Below are 19,876 nucleotides of genomic sequence, written 5' to 3' on the forward strand. Positions count from 1 at the left end.
TTGACGTTGTTTGAAACACTGGAGCGACAACCAGTCACACATGTTCTGATCCCCTCGTTTTAACTCCATTAAACTATGTGAAAGCTAAATGTGGGGAAAGCTGTCAACGAATAACAAATCCTCTACGACAGAACTTAAACAAGCCGCTGGAAGAAGCAAAACAATGCACAGCACTACCTCTGTTATACAGGCAACGACCAACTGTCCAATCAGAGCAGAGGATGTAGTAAGACATTTACCTGGTGGCCTAATGGTTACAGTGCATAACCACAACATCTTTATAGTTCCTCTCCCGGCCCTCTCACCCAACACTTCCTGTCTCCACACTGTCTGTCAGGCAAAAAGCCTGAAAAATAATCTTTTAAAGAAACTATAAAATACATTTAATGCTAAACTTGCTCACAAACGTCAGGCCTCAAGAAGCTGCTGCTGCTGAATCTGTACGTGTGAACGAGGTGTCAGGAAGTCTTTGTTTGGGAAGCTACAAGCTCATCTTTGTGCTGCAAGACACACACACACACACACACACACACACACACACACACACTCACACACACACACACACACACACATTAAAACCAGACCCTCCGAGACTGAAGTGTCCCGTCTTCAGTCCTTAAAAGCTCCCAGAAGTCGCTGCCGTCTCTCGTCAAAACCGTTAAGGTACAAAAAAGGAAAAACAAACCAAACTCTCCTGCACCTATATGTTGGTCACACTTAAATAAAAACAGTTTGAACTTTGTTTAGACTGAATCAGTCAGAATATGGTTTAAAAACATTGTGACAAAGGCCACGAGAAACAATTTCATCAAGACAAAACTCCCTATAAACAGTCAGAAATGGGATGAGGGCGGAAAACGGAGAAACCAACTGCAACACTGGACCAATCAACTCCTGGGACTGAAATGGACAAGATGGCTCATAACTCGAAAAACAAGCATTAGACTTCCTCACTTCTTCATGTGGACCCTCACAGCAGCTGTCAGTCAAGTCACTACCACAGGACTCATCAGTCTTTTTACGAGCTGGGCTTTTGTCTCTTATTAACTGTCTGGTTACAGCTGCGTGAGGCCCTGCCACCCAATTTCTCATCAATGTTCAAGATCGAGAAAGGTTCAAGAACCTCAGCTTTATAGGGCAACATGCAGTGGGGAGTAAGGCAGGTGTAGCAGTAGTGAAGTCCATGCAGCTTATAAAAAAACTACATCATGTCTGTCTACAGTCCATGTCTGCCTGTCAGTCAGTGTGTTGGGCAGTAAAGCAGCTCTACAACCAGGCCTGGTGGGATCGACTGTGAAGGAAGCGTCCGCTCAGGACAGATTAGGACAGACGTGGAGGTGTGTGAGCGACGCAGTGTGTGTGCACGTACTCCTTTCTCAGTCCTCTCAGTGTGTGTGCAGCGTCCATTTTGTATTCTCCCTCCTGCTTTCAGTGTATGCGCAGTCATGCAGTCCTGTCCGTCACACACACTACAGCCACACATGGAAAATGAGGAAGAGGAGGGTGAGCAGGAGGAAGAGCTACGATTTGGCACCTCCAGAAACCTTGGCATGTGACTGGCTCCCCACCTCCCCCTGTCTGGCACAACCCCCCTCCCTCATCCCTTAGCTTATATGAATGGGCCGCCGGGCATACCCAGGAAGTTGGGCGCACCCATGGCCATGGGAGGGGGCGCCGTCGAGCTGCTCCAGTGCACCTTCATGTGGTGCCTCAGGTTGGACTTGGAGGAGAAGCGCTTGTCACACTGCTGGCAGGAGAACGGCTTCTCCTTGGTGTGGATGCGGCGGTGGCAGATGAGTTGGGTTGAGACACGGAACGACTTGCCGCAGTCGGGGCACTGGTAGCGTTTGGGCTCGGTGTGGATCCGCCGATGGTTCTTTAGTGACATCAGGTTGGGGAACTCCTTCTGGCAGGAGTTGCAGAAGTAGGTCCCGGTCTTGTGGCTGTTTTTGTGGTTGAGCAGGGAGCTGGCGTGGCGGTAAGACCGCCCACACTGGTCACAGACATGGGATTTGAGGACCTCACTGTTGCCCCCACGGCTGCGGGCTCTGGCCATGCTGTTGGGGTTGAGTCCTTGCTCTTGCATCAAGGTGTGGTCCAGGCCTGACCCCCAGCCCAGCTCCTGGGAGCCCCCCGGTCGGGGCTGCTGGGATCTGGGCTGGCGAGGCTGTGGTGCCTGGCCGTGGGTGATCTCCATGTGGAGCCTGAAGCTGGCCTGCGTGGGGAAGGCGCGCTGGCAGGACCGGCAGGTCAGCTCCCGCTGCTTCTGGTGGACGCGTCGGTGGTTGTAGAGCTGGGAGGAAACACGGAAGGCTTTGCCGCAGTCGTGGCAACGGTGGCGCCGCGTCTCAGAGTGGATACGGCGGTGGTTCTTCAGGGCAAGCAGGTTGGAGTAGGTCTTGAGGCACACAGCGCAGTGGTAGATGCCGACGGTGTGGGTGTTCTTGTGGTTGAGGAGGGAGCTGGCATGGCGGTAGGAGCGGCCGCACTGATCACATCTGTGCAGAGACAAACAAGGAAAAACGACGGGGAGGAAAAGGGGATGGGAGGAGGGACAGAAGGAAAGAAAAGGGGAGATTAGTAACTGAAGATGGTAGTTTGTTTTCACTGTTCTAGCCAAGTGAATCTCAGCTACTGGTTACCACTTTCTTTGATATATTGAAATATCTTAAACTACTCATCATCTAAAATTTTGCACATACAGGTATATGATCTGAAATCCGGCTCAAAGGTTTTTAAGAAGATTACTACAAAGTGGTGTACCATTTAAAGCTATGATTTCTAGACAGGTCATAGGGGAGAGGACTGCTGGGTGGGGGAGGGAGGGACATGGGAGAAACTCTGTACAAACAAGTGGGATTCATGTAGGGAACTGGGAGGTATCTGCCGCTCCCTGCACTGCACAAATGGACACAAGCTTCAAACAGCTTCTTTCACATCTGAAAACAATTTCCTTCTGTCACAGCCTTCTTTGTGCGTGATAACTAAATTCTGAATGTAATGATGAAAAATCCATAAACATGCCCAAAGAACGTCTACCAATACATGACTGAAGTTTCTTGTAGTTCCTTAATCTGTTAAGAATAATAACCTCTAGAGATGTGCAGTGCAGCTAGCTCCAAATACTTCATAATCTTCCCTGTGATTTCAGTTTGCCAACACACATCAAAATGCAAGAGCCCCATCACATAACTGCAGTTTCTAGTCTAGTAACTGGCCAGTATCATGATTCTAGAAAACAAAACAAACAAGACTATAATCAAAATCATAGCAAAGAGCAAGGAACACAAAACATCAATACTTTAAATTTTGCTAATATGCTACATACACAATACTACTTAAAATCAAATCTGTGTCAAAGTTTGCTAAGAAAAGAAAGCATGAAAACAATACATCTAAACATGAAATGTTTGACTGTAGGTAGCCTAAATACTAAAGTGTGTAATATATGCTAACTGAAAGCAAACGGGGTTGACTTATCTGGTCTCTCCACTAATTCAATTTGTCCAAACTTCAGAAAAATCCGAATTCCGGTACGCGTATGGTCCCAAGGAAGCCGGATTGGAGATCATATACCTGTAATAGACATGTAGAGACCTAAATTTATCTTCACTAATTTTTTACAACTTCGAAGAATCACAAACAACTGACGAGAACTCACGTGTACCGACACTCTTCGCCCTCTCCCGTGGGTGCAGTGGCCTTCCTCCTGACTTCCATGCCTACCTGGTTGTCCCCGCAGCGGTGCCTGGCCAGACCGGATCTCCCCTGGAAACTCTTCCCACAGGTGGGACAGCCGAAAGGGGTGGCGCCCTCCTCGTGGACCTTCTGGTGGTTGCGGAGGAACCTGGCCAGCCGGAAGGCTTTCCCACACGTGTGGCAGATGTGCTTCTTCCGTTGCGTGTGGATGCGCATGTGGTTGCGGAGAGCCATGTAGTTGGTGTAGGGCTTGTCACAGAAGTTGCACCGGAAGTTGCCTGTCTTGTGGGTGTGCTTGTGGTTCAGCAAGGAGCTTGCATGCTTGTAGGCACAGCTGCACAGGTCACAGGCATATGGTCTCTCGTCAGAGTCCAGGTCCACGGAGCTTCTCTCCATGCTGATGTTGGTGGAGCTGTTGGCTGACGAGGAAGAAGGCAGGTGCTGGGCTGGGCAGTCGTGGGCAGCAAGCTCATCAGCCGTGGCAAAGCCTTCACAGCAGCCATCGCACTCAAAATCCATCTGGGCCCCAGGACCCTGTGGGCCTTTGCACAGGCCGGCTGTAGTGTGGGTAGCTAGCTGCCTCTGAGTGCGGAAGCCTTTGCCACACTCTTGGCAGTTGTGCTTCTTCTGAGCAAAGTGGAGGCGTAGGTGGTTTTTCATAGCCAGTCTGTTGGGGTATGTAGAGTTGCAAACATTGCAGTGGTACTCCCCAATTTTGTGGAGGTTCTTGTGATTGGCCAGGCTGCCTGCATGGCGGTATGTCTTTCCACATTCTTCACAGGCAAAAGGACGCCGCCCAGTTTCAGCTGGGTCAAACTTCTGTGGCCTGGAAGTTCCAGCTGAAGAGTAGGGCTTTTTGAACCCCTGATGGCTGTATTTAACACCCATTACTTGACCCTTCGAAGACTCTCCTCTCATAGTCTGCATTTGAGACGGGCCAGGCTGCTGGAAGCGGGAACCATTGGGACCAGTTCGAACAAGGCCTTTGGCCCGGTGCTCTTCGTGGAGACGGAGGTGGTTAATCAGCTGTTTTTGGATCTTGAAGGCCTTGCCGCATTCTTCACACTTGTGCCTGCAACAGGGATGGACAGAGATCAAGAAAACACTATAGAATTTCCTTACATACATTAAATTCAACTCCAAACAACATCAAAACTGTGGTAGTTTAGTTTATTGTTTGCCAACAAACTGACTCATGAAAGTTAATCTGAACATTTGTCTTCTTCAGCAAACAAATAATACTAAATCTCATAAGCCATCGGCCTGCATATTGGACTCTAAAATCATGCATCAATAATTAGGAATTAGGAACCTTAAAAGCTAGATGAAATAAACTCCACATATATACACAATTTAAATATGCATTTCTTCTTTAAACATAAACTTTAGCAGTCGAGCTAAAAGCAAAGTGAGGCAGCAGTTGTGCTTTGTAACAGTGTCCACAATAGCAATTTTTATGAAAATGTAGCATCACCTGTAAAATACTGACATCTGCTAAAAACAAAAATCAGGGACCTACCTCTTCAAGTCAAAGTGGGTCCTTTGGTGATTCTTGAGAGCCAGCAGATTGTAGTAGCGTTTCTGGCACACCAAGCAGCGGAAAACACCAGTCTTATGGGACTTTTTGTGGTTAAGGAGGGAGCAGGGGTGTCTGTATCCTCGTCCACATTGGTCACACTTATGGGGTTTGTCACTTTGGTCAACCATTGGCCTCCGTCCATCGCCACCAACATCACGGCTTCCTCCAGCGACTCCACCACCAACGCCATCTCCTCCAGACATCCCTTTGGCTCCATTCAGGCCCTGCTGCTTGCTCAGTGAGCTGGCCCGATTCTTACCAGGGCACAGGTGTGTGATCAGATGGTGACGGTCAGCAAAAAACATGCCACAGTCAACACAAATGTGGTTGCGCCCATCCATCTTGTCATTGCCATTAGCTGAGCTGCCTCCAATACCTGGTTGCTGGCCATCTGGCCTCTGGGGGCCATGGACTAGCTGGTGATTCAGGAGGTCCTGCTTCCTGGAGAAGCTCTGCCCACATGTAGAGCAGATCATCCTCCAATCCTGCTCCAGGTTGGAGGGTCCTGCCCCTGTGGGGTTATTGGCGTGGCTACGCAGGTGGCTCCTGAGAGCTCTGAGGCTGGCGTAGTGGTTGCCGCACACCGAGCACTGATATACCTCTCCATCATCCTCATCATCCTTGTCATTGTTCCCCATTCTCTTGCCTCCACTCTGGGAGTACTGTCGTTGGCTGCTGCCTTCCTTTAGGCTACTAGAGCTTCCAGTGGGCAGTGAGGTTCCACTGGAGCTGTGGTAGTTCATGTTCCCTATAAAACCGTTGGACATGTTGCCCTGCTGCTGTTGTGGCTGCTGCTGGCCACGGCGGGGACACATGTGCGACTTGATGCCAGATACATCCCCGTACATCTCACCGCAGTCGGCACACACATGTCTGTCAGCCTGACGGTGAGCAGAGTTGCTCTGGGAAAGTGAGCTGCCGTCAAAGCGGTCGTGGAACTCAAGGGAATCCAACCCGCTGCTGTGGCCGCCATCTGGTACAAAGTGGGCAGCATCACTGAGGTTTCCTGGCAGTGAGTCCAGAGTTAGAGGCTCTGGAGATAGCCAGTCATTGCTGTCATTATTAATAGGCTGGTTGGAGGGACGCCCTTTGTGGCTTCGTAGGTGGCTGTGCAGCGCTGCCAAGTGAGGGTACTGCTTACAGCAGATGGTACACTGGTAGTGGCCCGTCTGATGGCAGCGTTTGTGGTTGACCAGGCTTCCTGCATGTCGGTAGCTTTTGCCGCACTCCCCGCACTTAAAGCGACGCTCTCCATCATCTGGAGAATTGGCCTGGGGCACACGGCCTCCAGGAGAAGACACCGAGCCCTGAGATCCAGAACTTAGTGTGTCTGAGTTGAGGATGGAGCTATCCTGGCCATGGGAGGCAGGGTGGGGATCGTGGGTCAGATAGTGGACTTTCAGGGTCTCCAAGTCTGGGTGTCCTGCCCCACAGTACGCACATGTATAGATGGGATTGTTGACTGGAGGGCCCATTATGGGGTCATAGGGACCTCTTTTGTCACTGGGCAAGGGTGGCAGGGGAAGAGGGTCACCCAGAGCTGGGGTGTACGTTGGGGATCGAACCGCACTCAGATTGTGAGGCATGATTCCTGGGAAACTTCTCGGCAGGCCGAGGGAGGGCGTGGCCGAGTTGTGCAACAGGATGTGCTCCTGGAAGTCAGCCTTACTCGGCAGCGTTACCTGACACAGGTGGCAGAAACAGGCGGCCGTGTTGTCGCTTTGGGATGACTGGGTGCCGCTGCTGCGCTCCGAGTCATGGAGGCTGCTGCTGCTACTGCTGCTGCTCACCATGGATGCCCCTGGAGTCTTGAACTTCGAGTGAGTTCGCTCGTGGCTGTTTAAGGCAGCCAGGTTGCTAAATTGTTTAAAACACACAGAGCACTTAAAAGTTCCTTGTTGGTGACACTTCTTATGGTTCACAAGGCTACCGTGGTGCCGGTAAGTTCTGTCACACTGGTCGCACTTGAATGGTCTGTCCCAAGCGTTGTCGGATTCAGGGGAGCCTTTCTTTCCGTGGTCGTCTGTCTCGTGACTTTGTAGCACACTATGTCCTATACCACTATTATTCAAATGAGAGCGCCCAAACCCGTCCGACAGGTCCTGGGCGAGCCCGTAGTCCCTCTCGTCGTGGACCTCTTCTTCAGGTACTTCTTCACTCTCTTCTTCTGTGTGTGCACTACTGGGGGACAATGTATGGATACGTAGGTGATTCTTCAAAGCTACCGCGTTGGGCAGGGTTCGGGTGCAAACAGGACACTGGAATGAACCCACTTCGTGAGACTTTTTATGATTAGCTAGGCTGGCTGCGTGCTTGTAAATTCGGCCACACTGTTCACACTCAAAACGTCCGTTCTCTTCTTGCTGGTAATGTGCTTTCATATGCTCTAGAAGACTTGGAGTACTCGGGCAAACCATATCACACTCTTTACAGGGGAAACCCTTGGCACGACTCATATCATGCATTGCCATAGTACTCTAAAGCGAATCGTTTGGAAGGAATCACGGTTCACAACAGAGCAATGAACAGTGATGATAGGGAGGTGGGGGAGGAAACAGCGGGGCTTAGCTCTTCAGCTGAGGACGCCAGTGGCGGCAATTTTCTCCCCGAGAGCCCTCAGTGCAGGTCCAGCTGATCGAGGCCCACCCTGGGAGGTGGCGGGCCTGCGGGGGTCACACCAGCCAATGAGGTATCACTGTGGAGACAAGAAGAAGAAAAACAAGAGGGTTACACACAAGACTTTTCAGTGTATGAATTTAAGAAAAACCCAATTATTAGTTACACAGTGAAATATTAACTATTAAAGTAGAGCAGTGACATATACTGTATATACTGACTATTCACATTAATGGTGGGTTTACACTATATTACAATACTTGTCACAGCTTCGTCACATTTACAAATGTGTTTGCAAAAACCACATGGAGTTTAACTCATGTTCACCTCACAGAGTAATTCTCAACTTCTGTACACTTTTAAGTATGAAAGATGAACATAATCAATAAGTTTATCAACAGAAAAATGTTGTAGAAACAGATCAATCAATACAGAAATTAATCACTGTCTACAGCCCTAAAGAAAGATGTCAAATTTTAGTTATTAATAAAATGTATAAAGGCTCTTATCTCTTTACTCCACTTAAAATTAGATTACTGATAAATCACCCGCGTCAATATTATCGGTTTGTTTATCACAGATATCCATATAGGTATCCTGGTGTCTGCGTATAGCCTATAGGGCCTTTTGATTTCCACGTTGGAAAACACACGGACGAAACCCCAAAATTTGATAATAAAAGTGTAATCAACTGTAACAAGTGGAATATCATGGAATTTGCCAAAATGTGGATGCTATTCATACAAATCAGGGTTTTCCATACCATTAAAAGACCATTAAAAGACCATTATAAGACCAGCACCTGAGCCAAATGAACAGAAAAAAAACTATGATGAGTCTCTACTGTGTTTCTACTGCTTCTATCTTCTGCTGTCTGTTTTCAGCTCTCACACACACACACACACAGTGAACCAGCTGAAGTGAAAGATAAAGGTTTTACTCGAGTCAATGACAACTGCGCTTGTTGTCTGTGGCAAAGAACAAGCGAAAGCAAAACGAAAGCTGTCTGTACGTAACAGTTTAGCTTAGTTTGCCATGAATCTTTAAATGTGGCTAATCGTACACTAAAGACACTTCACACTTTATATCTATTACTTCTATTTGTGTCTTTATGTGTTTTTGTTTTGTAAATTGTGAACCTGTTAAAAATCCATTATAAGCCTCATTTTACAAATGTTATTCTGATGATTATTATTTTGATGATTACTTCAGGCCACAGCGTTTACATCTGTTTCACTTCTTCATGCTAATGTTACAGGAAGTAGTGCAATGTTCTGTTGCTTCATTAATAAATTCATTGATATATATTCATTTCATTCGATGTATGATTACATTTATAATATTTCTTATTGATTTGTTGAAATTTTATTCATCCACCACATGATTCGACACTTCTGCTTAAATCATAAAACACAGAAAAATTTACGGACAACACGCTGCGTTTATGTCGACTGATAATAAGATATGTTTGCACTCAGTGAGAAATAGTCTCAATTATGGGAAATTCTTTAATTCAATATCAAAAATCTACACAAAATTACAGTTAAATGTTGAATTTCAGGCATAATGATTACTTTCATTATCTTTATTCTTGATTGTTTTTTTTAAATAATCAATTAAATCATTTAGTCTATAAAATGTCAGGAAACATTTATCAGTTTCTAGATTTAACGTCTTCAAATATCGTGTTTTGTCCGTCAAAACAAAAAGATGATCAGTTTATAAAATCAGTTTAAGAGATGAAGATGATTTTGTTTTACTTAATAAAGAAACTTTTAATTATAATTAAACTGTTGCTAATTAATTTTTTCAGCTCTAAAAGTGAAACCAGACAAGTTTTTCCATGAAAAATGACTCAAAACAATTAATATATTTGATCAATCTTCCATCAACTGATTGATTATTTCACCTGTAATTTAGTCGTCATGGGTGCTCTGAGGTGTCTGCCTGTATATGAATAGTGTTTTCACCATTTTAACAGTGTACGAGTGTCACTTTTCCACGACTCCTCATATTTCCTTTGTAAGCGTAAAATCCTGAAACCGACGGCGTGAAGCTGCTGCGTCACAGCTGACGGATCCGAGTTTCAACAGCCTGCAGGACACACCTTTGTTGACAGTGTAAAGAGGACGAAGCTCGCTGTGAATCCCTCCACAGCCTTCAGAAAACCACTGCAGTATCAACAAACCTCCACCCCCCTCCCCCCACAGACACCCTGACGGACGGTTGCAGCTTTAAACTGCACAGAGAGCACTTCACACAGTTTTTATAACTTTTAGGAGAAAATGAAGGCAGAAACAAATACAAGTATTATAAATATTGGTGTAATGATTCTTCTAATCTACAGTTTGGTTAATGAGGGGATAATTAAACCAACTGCAACTGGAGAATGTCAATAATGTTATTAAATTAAGTGAGTAAACAAAAGTAAATTAAGGACCAGTCTACATATTAACGATGGAACCAGGTCTCCGTTACTCCTCCAATTAACAGATTTGTCCTTTAAACCCTGTTATAACTTTATTATATTTATTATATTATTTCAATCTGTGACTGGGAGAAAATTAATCAGCAACTATTTTTGGTAAGTCAATAATTGTTTTAGTCATTTTTTCTAGTAGCAGCTTCTCAACTGTGATGATATGAGGCTTTTCTCAGTAAATATCTTTATATATATCTGAATATTTTTGGGTTTTGGACTGTTGACCAGATAATAAGACATCTGAAGACGTCACTGTGGTCTCAATGAAACTGTGACAGGCATTTTTTTTATTATTTTCTGCTATTTTATAGACAAAACAATTCATTGATTAATGAAAATAATCACTAGTTGCAGCCATAAAGAAAAGTAAAGTATTAAAAGCCCATAAAATAATCATTATATATTCACTTTAACAGAAGCTGATCAGATTACTTGTTTGATGTGTCAGTTTCCAAGTAAACATGCTGAATATTATCTGGTTCTTTGTCTTATTTACATAAATCATTTATGGGAAACTGAATATCTTTGACATCCAGAAAGTTTTATTTTTCACCATTTTCTGACAAAACTAATTAATAAACTAATATTGGTTTGCAGTGTCAGAACAACATTTAATAATAAAATAATTAATAATAATAAAAACAACCACAATCAGCACAAACATGTCAACAAGTTTTCAGTCTGATCAGAACAAAAAGATCTTTGACATCGTTATTTCTAATTAATATCCAGAGTTTTCACGGCTGTTCAATTAAAAAACACGATCCTGTAGGAAAATGTTTTATATTTGTCAAAAGCAAATTGACAGAAGAATTGAAAAGGCAGGTGTGTGTGTGTGTGTGTGTGTGTGTGTGTGTGTGTAATATTGACACATCACTGTTTGTTTCTGACATCATGTGACGCTGTGAGGAAGCGTCGCTGCACCTGCCGACATCATGTTCATGTTAAAACTCTTCGATGCTCCACAGTGTGTAGTTTTAAAAACATTAAAGATGCACCGGAGTTAGCTTGAAGCTTTACATCCCCAACAATCAAAACATACAAACAGCACAACAACAAACAGTACAAAACAAACAAAAAAAAACACACAAACATACAAAACACAAAGCTACAGACAGCAGCTCATCACATACACCCACTATGTCAACTAGAAATGAATAATGTAAACTAGACTCAGTGGTCACACAGCTGATTGGTCTTTAGTAGATTTTATAATTTGGTTTTGAATATATTGATTGAACTGCAGTTCTTCATATCATCAGCTACGTTCACACAGAAAGCTGATGTCCAGATGCAGTGAGATGAAATCTAATAGAACTTACTGAGCGACTGAACACAAAGTCACATAGTGGAGGAGGACAAAACATTTAATATTTATAAACTAGGCACTAATCTGAGAATAATCTAACATTGTCAAAGCTCAGTAACTTGTATTTCTCCAGAACCCTACAGTGATGGAAACGCATTGAGTTTTTATAGTTTGTTTCTCCAGCCGCCCCCAACATGTGATCAATAAGACATCTGGGAAAGAATCATAGCTGCACAAATATTTGTACTTTATGTACAAATATTTAGTTGTACTTTATGGTTTTAACATGTTTCTTCTTCAATAATTGGGTTATTTTATTGGCTGGGCAATCAATCAAATCCCATTTTCAATTATGATTTTGACTTCCAACAATTATAAAAGCAAGATAATCGAGATAAAACAATTATTGTGCCGTTTCGCAGTGAGGCGGAGGAAACACCGGGACCGTCAGGGTGAAACAGTCCGTGGAGGGAAACACAGTCAGGCGGCGGAGGAGAAGGCGACATAGCGGCCTCTCATAATCGGCAGAAAACGTTCATTTCGGCCGACACCGATGACGTGCCGATCATATCATGCATCCCTAATTCAAATATATATATGCACATTTTATTATTTATGTGATTTATTTGTCATTTTTTACTTTTTGTTTTTCAGTTCAATTATAAAGTTCAAGGAGATCCACTCTTAAAAAGACAAGTTTTTAAAAAAAGATCAATAAATGCATGATGTTACTAAGGTCAGTGAGTAATCGTGTTAAATAACTGATCTCAATATTGACCAAAATAATCCTGATTATGAATTTTGCCATATTCATCAGGGTTTTCCTGGATGTTACTGAGACAAAGGTGTTAAAGGCTGGAGAACACAGTCGAGCACCTTTAGAGTGAAAAAAAAAAAAAATCACCATTTAACAGACAAAAGTGTTCAGAGGGATTCAACTTTATACCAAGAAGATGAAAAATAAAGGTTGTGATAAATGACAGTGTTGATGTTTGTAGGTCTGGGACGATTTAATACTATCATGATACTTTGGTGCCAATTCGATTCAGAATCGATTCAAAACTGATTCTCGATTAAAATAGTTTCCTCTTCTCTATTCATTCAGTCTCTTGCTCCAGAACACTGTGTTAAATCGTTCACTGTGTCCTGGTTCCACTAAAATACAATATGAACCATAACTGGCAGATAAGATAAATGGTCCGCAGCCTTTTTATTTAACATAGTTAACTGCATTAATTAATGAATTAATTAATGTGAAGCATCTCACAGTCTCCTGCCTGTATGTATGACAAACTGAGGGGGGAGGGGTGCTCCGCTGTGTTATTAACATCATGTCTCCAGCAGTGAGCAGCCTCTCTGCTCCGCTGTGTTATTAACATCATGTCTCCAGCAGTGAGCAGCCTCTCTGCTCCGCTGTGTTATTAACATCATGTCTCAAGCAGTAAAGAGCAGCCTCTCTGCTCTGCTGTGTTATTAACATCATGTCTCCAGCAGTGGAGAGCAGCCTCTCTGCTCTGTTGTGTTATTAACGTCATGTCTCCAGCAGTGGAGAGCAGCCTCTCTGCTCTGCTGTGTTATTAACGTCATGTCTCCAGCAGTGAGCAGCCTCTCTGCTCTGCTGTGTTATTAACATCATGTCTCAAGCAGTGAGCAGCCTCTCTGCTCCGCTGTGTTATTAACATCATGTCTCCAGCAGTAGAGAGCAGCCTCTCTGCTCCGCTGTGTTATTAACATCATGTCTCCAGCAGTAAAGAGCAGCCTCTCTGCTCTGCTGTGTTATTAACATCATGTCTCCAGCAGTAGAGAGCAGCCTCTCTGCTCTGCTGTGTTATTAACATCATGTCTCCAGCAGTGGAGAGCAGCCTCTCTGCTCTACTGTGTTATTAACATCATGTCTCCAGCAGTGGAGAGCAGCCTCTCTGCTCTACTGTGTTATTAACATCATGTCTCCAGCAGTGGAGAGCAGCCTCTTATTAGTATTAAATAATGATATTTGTCCTCAAGTGGTGCAGGCAACCATGAAAAGAAAACTAAAGCACTATCAAAGAAATAATCACAGATTGTCTGTGATGGAAGAATAAATTCATCAGATTATTTCACCTGAAGCCTTCGTTTTCTTTTCATGTTTTCTGCATCACTTAAGGACAAATATGAAGCAAGACTTCTGGATTTTGTTTTGTTTTTTTTTAACTTTCATTATTTTCTGACATTTTATTGAGAAAAAGATCAATTGAGACAATAATTGCCAGACTGATCAATAATGAAACATTCATTTGCTGCAGCCCTTGTATAAACTGGATTAATCTGACAGTTATTTTCTCGTTTAACCGATCACTTAGTAATCAGTTAATATTCTTATTCACTTAGAATAAGAATATTCCTTATAATATGATCTTTTTTTGTCCTACACTGAATATCTCTGAGTCTTGGACTGTTGGTCGGAGACAAGACGTCACCTTCAGCCCTCTTCTTCACTTTCACTATTTTCTGACAGTTTATACACAAGAACATCCAGATCAATCAATAACCAAACTAATCATCAAGTAATCATTAAGCTGCAGCCCTAATATAATCAGATTTAAAACATACAGTCTGTTTTATGTCGCTCTGATCTGCAGGTTCGTTACATGCAGTCAGATCATTTATTAGCTTTATATCTTTTATTTAGTCGTTAAATGTTTCTATATATGTGTTTCCTGTTTGGTTCAAACTTCACTTCCTGAAACACTTTAAACACCACAGAGTGAGTTCATGTTTCTGACTGAACGCACACAGACCTGCCATAGAAACACCGTTATGAATGAATGAACGAATGAGTGAGTGAATACATGTGTGAGTATGTTTGTTTGTTTGTTTGTTTGTGAGTGAACGTGTGAGTCAGTGAGTGATGAAGTTACACCATTTGTTCGGCCGGCTGTGTTGGGAGTTTGTCTGTAACTATGGTAACCGGGTGGAGATGAGCCTCCTGAATTTGCGCCTAAAACTCCGTCAAAACTTTCATTTATAAATTTCCACTGCAGCGTCGACAGGAAAAAGGCAGAAAAAAAAAGGCTCATGGAGGCCTGAAGGAAGCTCACAGTTAAAAACACCAAATAATATCACCGATAAAACATAAGAGACAGAGTGAAACAGATGAAAGAGCAGGAGTTCACAGATAATTACAATAGTTAGAATTATTAAAACAACTTCTCTTTCAAATCAAACATCCCAAGATATGAGTGGAAAGTTTTGTTCTTCCTTTATTTTGACTCAAACGTATCTTAACCGCGTCATGTGATGCTACTTCAGCACTTTAACGACAAATATTACTGAAACCACGACAGAAAAACATTTAATATCCAAGAATTCACATTATAGATGCGACCACTGACTATCCTTCTAATGAAACAGATGTCTATTAAATTAACAGCTGCCAAATGATCAGGTAATTGACCATTCATTGCAGCTCTAATTAACTTTCTAACTTTCATTTGTGTGTGATTTGTACATATTTTCCTTCATGTGTGTATCCTGTTAAATCCTCTCTGCTCTGATGCCACATTTCCTTCCCGCTGATCAATAATCTAACGTTAAAGTGAACAGGCAGAACTGATCATAATAACCCGGTTCAGACGTCACAAATGTGAAGCATTTCATTCACACTCAGATTTGAATCAGGCCTCTCAACGGCAGCCAATCAAAACACGTTCACTTTTTTTTTTCCTTCCAACTTTTTTCTTCCTCCCGTGAGCCTGAAGCCGAGATAATGTAAACAAACTGAGGCTGAGCTGCAAAAAAAAGGGCGCCGGGCTGATCAAACTGCACTTCAGTCACTAATATCATCAATGCATGTCACACTTTGGAGCTGTTATTAGTGTCTCAGGAAGTCCGAGTTCACATATTTCCCCCCGTGTGCTGCAGAAATAAGCAGCTCTGCTCACACATTTGTTTTGATCGGAGAAAACCAGCAGATACATCCCCGGCTACGACCATCAAACCCGGCTGCACTCTGCAGAGAACTCCGTATCAGCAAACTTTAAAATGCACTCTGGATAAAGAGGGGGAGATGTGACACAGAAACACCCGCAGCTGAGCTCCCCTGACCTTGGCCCGTCTCCTCTCGGTCGGGTTCAGCCCCGGCATGAAGGTATCGGGACAAAGCGGGCCATCTTCACCGACACACGGCCGACATTTTCTACGGCCGACTCCCCGATTTTATCCGGGGGAGAGACGCCCGAGCCCGGCTAGGCGGGGAGGGGAGCAGAGGGGGGTTAACCGGTGGGGACAAATCCAGGTTCAAGCATGAATTTCCGACATGATGCTCCCAGCAGAGCAGGACAACACCTTCAGCCACCAGCCCACTTTCACTGAGACCCCATTTCATCGGAAAATGGCTTTCGAGCAGCGAGCCATTTTCCCCCATGCTAACGGGCTAGCTTCGCCTTCTCAACCCCGCAAACACAACCTGCCAGCACCCAGGCAACAACCGACGCCTCCGCTGGAGTCCGGTTATTTGAACAAGGTGCACATTCACAACACAATCAACCGTGGAGCATTCAAATATTTATTTAAATTGCATTATGTTGATTATATGAGGCGGACAGCAGGCAGATACACGGCCGAGCTAACGTTAGCATCGGTGCCTGGCTAGTTAGCAACCCCCCGCGATGAGAGAAAAGGGGTAACGGAAGTTCAGGACAACAAAATGATAAACAAAACACACAAACAACATAAACACAGCGGTGCACGGATTACCGCGGCGTTCAGGTTTATTCTCACGTTAATTAAATGAAGGTTGCCCTGAATGGAGATCGTCGCCGCAGCAGAGGTTAGCTCGCCAGCTAGCCTTAGCAACCCGAGGCTAGCCCGGAGCCACACAAAGATCTCAGACACACCGCGGCCGCCTTTCACGGAAAACATCATTTTTCAGCCGTTAAGGCTCCAAACTCACCCTCAGCTGGCCTCTGCGCCCGCACGCTCAACGATGCACAGCGGGGAGATGCAGAATGTGCAAGTTTCACGGATTAGGCATGGTTATTTGTTTCCTCCTCCTGTCTACAACCGACTTTTGGTTCTTGGCTGTTTCCCCGCCGCGCCGCCGCTTCAACAACACACTTCCTGCGCTACCGCTGCCGCTGCCGCGGCGCGCCGTGCGGAGCGCATCCGGACCGCCGCACGCGTTCACGCGTCATCATGCGCAGGATAAAACAACAGCAGCCACAAAAACACCCAGTTTATTGTTTGAACGCCGGTTTACAGCTTCTGAGGGGCGCACATGGCTTCATATATGTCTCCAGGAGCTCACTCCGGTCTTTTGAGCCCGTTTGGATGCAGATTTTTAGACAAACATGCAGACTTGGTGCAGCTCGGCCTGTCAGCCGCTGGGAATAACGAGCCGAGCCGAGCCAGGCTGCTGCTGCTGCTTGATGATCATGGGGGCAAATGACACACCGAGGTCATTTTATCAGCTCAAACAGAGACGTGATACATTCTGCGATTAATTTATGGCGCCTTCACTTCAGAAACGTCCCTCCTGTCACTACTTATTACGGGACGTGAAGGAGCGAGTCCACAGCTTTAGGGCTGCAGCTAACAATCAATATCAAGTGATCCAGTTGTTTTATCGATTAATCAGTTGATCAAGGACTCAGGATCCTGATCACAACTTAAAAATACTTAATTACTTAAATACTTAAATTCAAAATCCTGCTTCAGTAAAAGTATTATCAATAAAACAAAGTATCAAAAGTAAAAGTGCATGTGTACCTACAAATGATATATATTTTATATTTACGTTAGTTTAAAATACAAAAACGTGCATTAACAGGTATATATATCATTCATTACTGTTAATAGTCATTAACTGAGCGGGCTGTATAAAACCACCTGCTGTGTGTAACTCGTCATCTTTCTCCCCTCAGTACTTATTTCAGCACTCTTTCACACCTTTGCACCATTTGTATCCTGTTTGCAATTTCACCTGTTTATAGACATTTCATGCTGTTGTATTAAATGTTCTAAAATAGATACATAGTCATCTGCCTATTTTTCACCCACTTGTTGTACATAGCAGTGATGTTTATGTTTAATTATCATTTGTTTGGCTCGTTGTTCTTGTGTATCTTTCTGAAGATTGTTGTGTGAGAGCACACAGAGCCGCTAGAAACTAAATCCCTTGTATGTGTAAACATTATTGTCCAATAAAGCTGATTCTGGTGTTTACTCCTATATTATCTTAAAAAATAGAACCAGAATAAGAGCTTGTTGTCTGTTACAGTTTCTCAGAGTCCAAGATGACGTCTTTAAATGTCTCGTTTTGTCTGACCAACAGTCCGAAACCCCAAAATATTCTGTCTGCTGTCAGTTGAACCTATGAATCTATAACCTCCAGTTAAACTGAAGATCCAGACCAGATTCAGTCATCCTCCAAACCTCATCTCACCTTTCACAGCCAGGACGTCCCCTCTCCTCCTCCGTCACTAATCAAGATGTTAGGTTTGACCTTCAGCTGACTTTTTATGACCATATAAGATGTGAAAAAACCTCTTTCTACTCAGAAACATCTGTAAACTCTGCTCCTCTCTAACGCTGTCAGATGCAGAGAAACTCGTCCTTTTATCTCCTCCAGTCTAGACTACTGCTCTGTGCTCCTCACGGGGATCCTGGCAGGAACATCCAGACCAGAGCTGCCAGGATCCTGATCCAGAGTGGAAACAGTTTCCTTCAGGATGGACCACGAAGTCCTGCTGCTCACATCAGATCCATCAACAGACATGAACTGATCACAGCAATACTCACATCTAAAAACCTTGTTAGAAACTTGTTTACATGTCAAGCAGGTCTGTTGTAATCATGATGTTTAAGACTTTAACCTCAGCAACCAGGTTAGTTTAAAGAGCTGAAATAAAACTGGAACTTCCAGGTTCTTTTCCAGAAGAACTCAAGTTTGTTGTGTTTTTCATTCCACATGTTTAGTGGAGATGATGATATATGTTAATATATATCATCTTCATATATATATATATATATTTCCCATAAGCCCACAGACCATCACAGGTTAAAGGAGTTGAATTATAACATCAGGACGGAGACTGAACACTGTAGAAGTTTGTAGACATCAGAGATTACAGCTAGAAAGTTGGAAAACTGACTTCAGGAGAGTGTTGGTGACTTTTCTCTATATGGACAAAAACCAAGTAATGATGTAACATTTCATGTCACCCACTGGTTTCATTGGCACCAGTTTGAAGCCCAGAGTTGTGGCTTCTGGTCAGCGCCATCAGGACCTTCCAGATAAGGACTGCGGGTCATTTCCTTTCACGCTCTGGATGGAAACACGCCCCGCTACCTCGGACCCATGCTAACACTAGCTTACTGAGAACACTGAGCGCCACACACTTGGGCTAACGTTAGCTACTTTAGCTAAACTCTGCTAACAGGGCTGGTATCATAATCAAGTAACTTTAAACTTAGTTAAATATTGTAACAATAGTCGGACTCAGTGTGAGTCTCGGAGCCAGCTGTCAATCACAGCTGTCAATCAACGCCCACATGGTAGACATCAAAGCTACTATAAGTCTTTAAATCTTATTAATGGAGCGATAATTTCCAAAATGACCACCAGCACACTTGCAACTCATTGAAAACAATGACTGACTCAGTATTTCTAGAGAAAAGTTGAGGCTGAATGTCAGTTGGAACCGTCAGTGACACTTTAAGGTGCTTCAGCCTCGAGACATCGTGGCTGCTGATTGGTTTCAATTGTTCCTGGAACTAAATTTCAGTTCTGCTCAGGAGGTGATACTAACAAGCCTCTTATGATGACATTGAGGGCGACTTTGGATCAGGAGGCAGAGCGGATAGTCCACTAATTGGAAGATCGGCGGTTTGATCCCTGACTCCTCCAGTCTGCATGTCGAGGTGCGCCATGTTTGGGCGAAATACTGAACCTCAAACTGCGAGTGAGTGAATGAACATTAGAGCTCCTGACGGGCAGGTCGGCACCTCGCATGAATGTTGGCATGTAGTGTAAAGTGCTTTGAGTAGTTGGAAGACTAGAAAGGTGCTATATAAATGCAGCCCATTTATATATTTACATATAATCAATTCAAGTGATTAATATTTTGAACTAGAAGCCGATAAGATCACAGCACTCACATGTTCATGTTCAAATAAAATGTTCTTTATAAATCTGTTGCTTATTGTCACTTAT

General features: G+C 43.8%; 1 protein-coding gene across 1 annotated transcript in view; it reads right to left on the bottom strand.

The window, feature by feature from the left end:
* Nucleotides 1–17,892, bottom strand: part of si:dkey-89b17.4 (zinc finger protein 850) — a 35,873-nt gene extending 17,981 nt beyond the window's left edge. Inside the window, exons 1-4 of the mRNA XM_044330263.1 lie at nt 16,616–17,892; nt 5,219–7,973; nt 3,662–4,771; nt 1,636–2,498 (exon numbers count right to left, since the gene is read on the bottom strand). Coding sequence (XP_044186198.1) covers nt 1,636–2,498; nt 3,662–4,771; nt 5,219–7,749 — 4,504 coding nt within the window. The 5' untranslated portion in view covers nt 7,750–7,973; nt 16,616–17,892. The remainder of the gene's footprint in view (nt 1–1,635; nt 2,499–3,661; nt 4,772–5,218; nt 7,974–16,615) is intronic.
* Between the last annotated feature and the right edge of the window lie 1,984 nt (nt 17,893–19,876).

Source organism: Thunnus albacares, chromosome 17, assembly GCF_914725855.1.
Source record: "Thunnus albacares chromosome 17, fThuAlb1.1, whole genome shotgun sequence".
NCBI classification, from domain to species: domain Eukaryota; kingdom Metazoa; phylum Chordata; class Actinopteri; order Scombriformes; family Scombridae; genus Thunnus; species Thunnus albacares.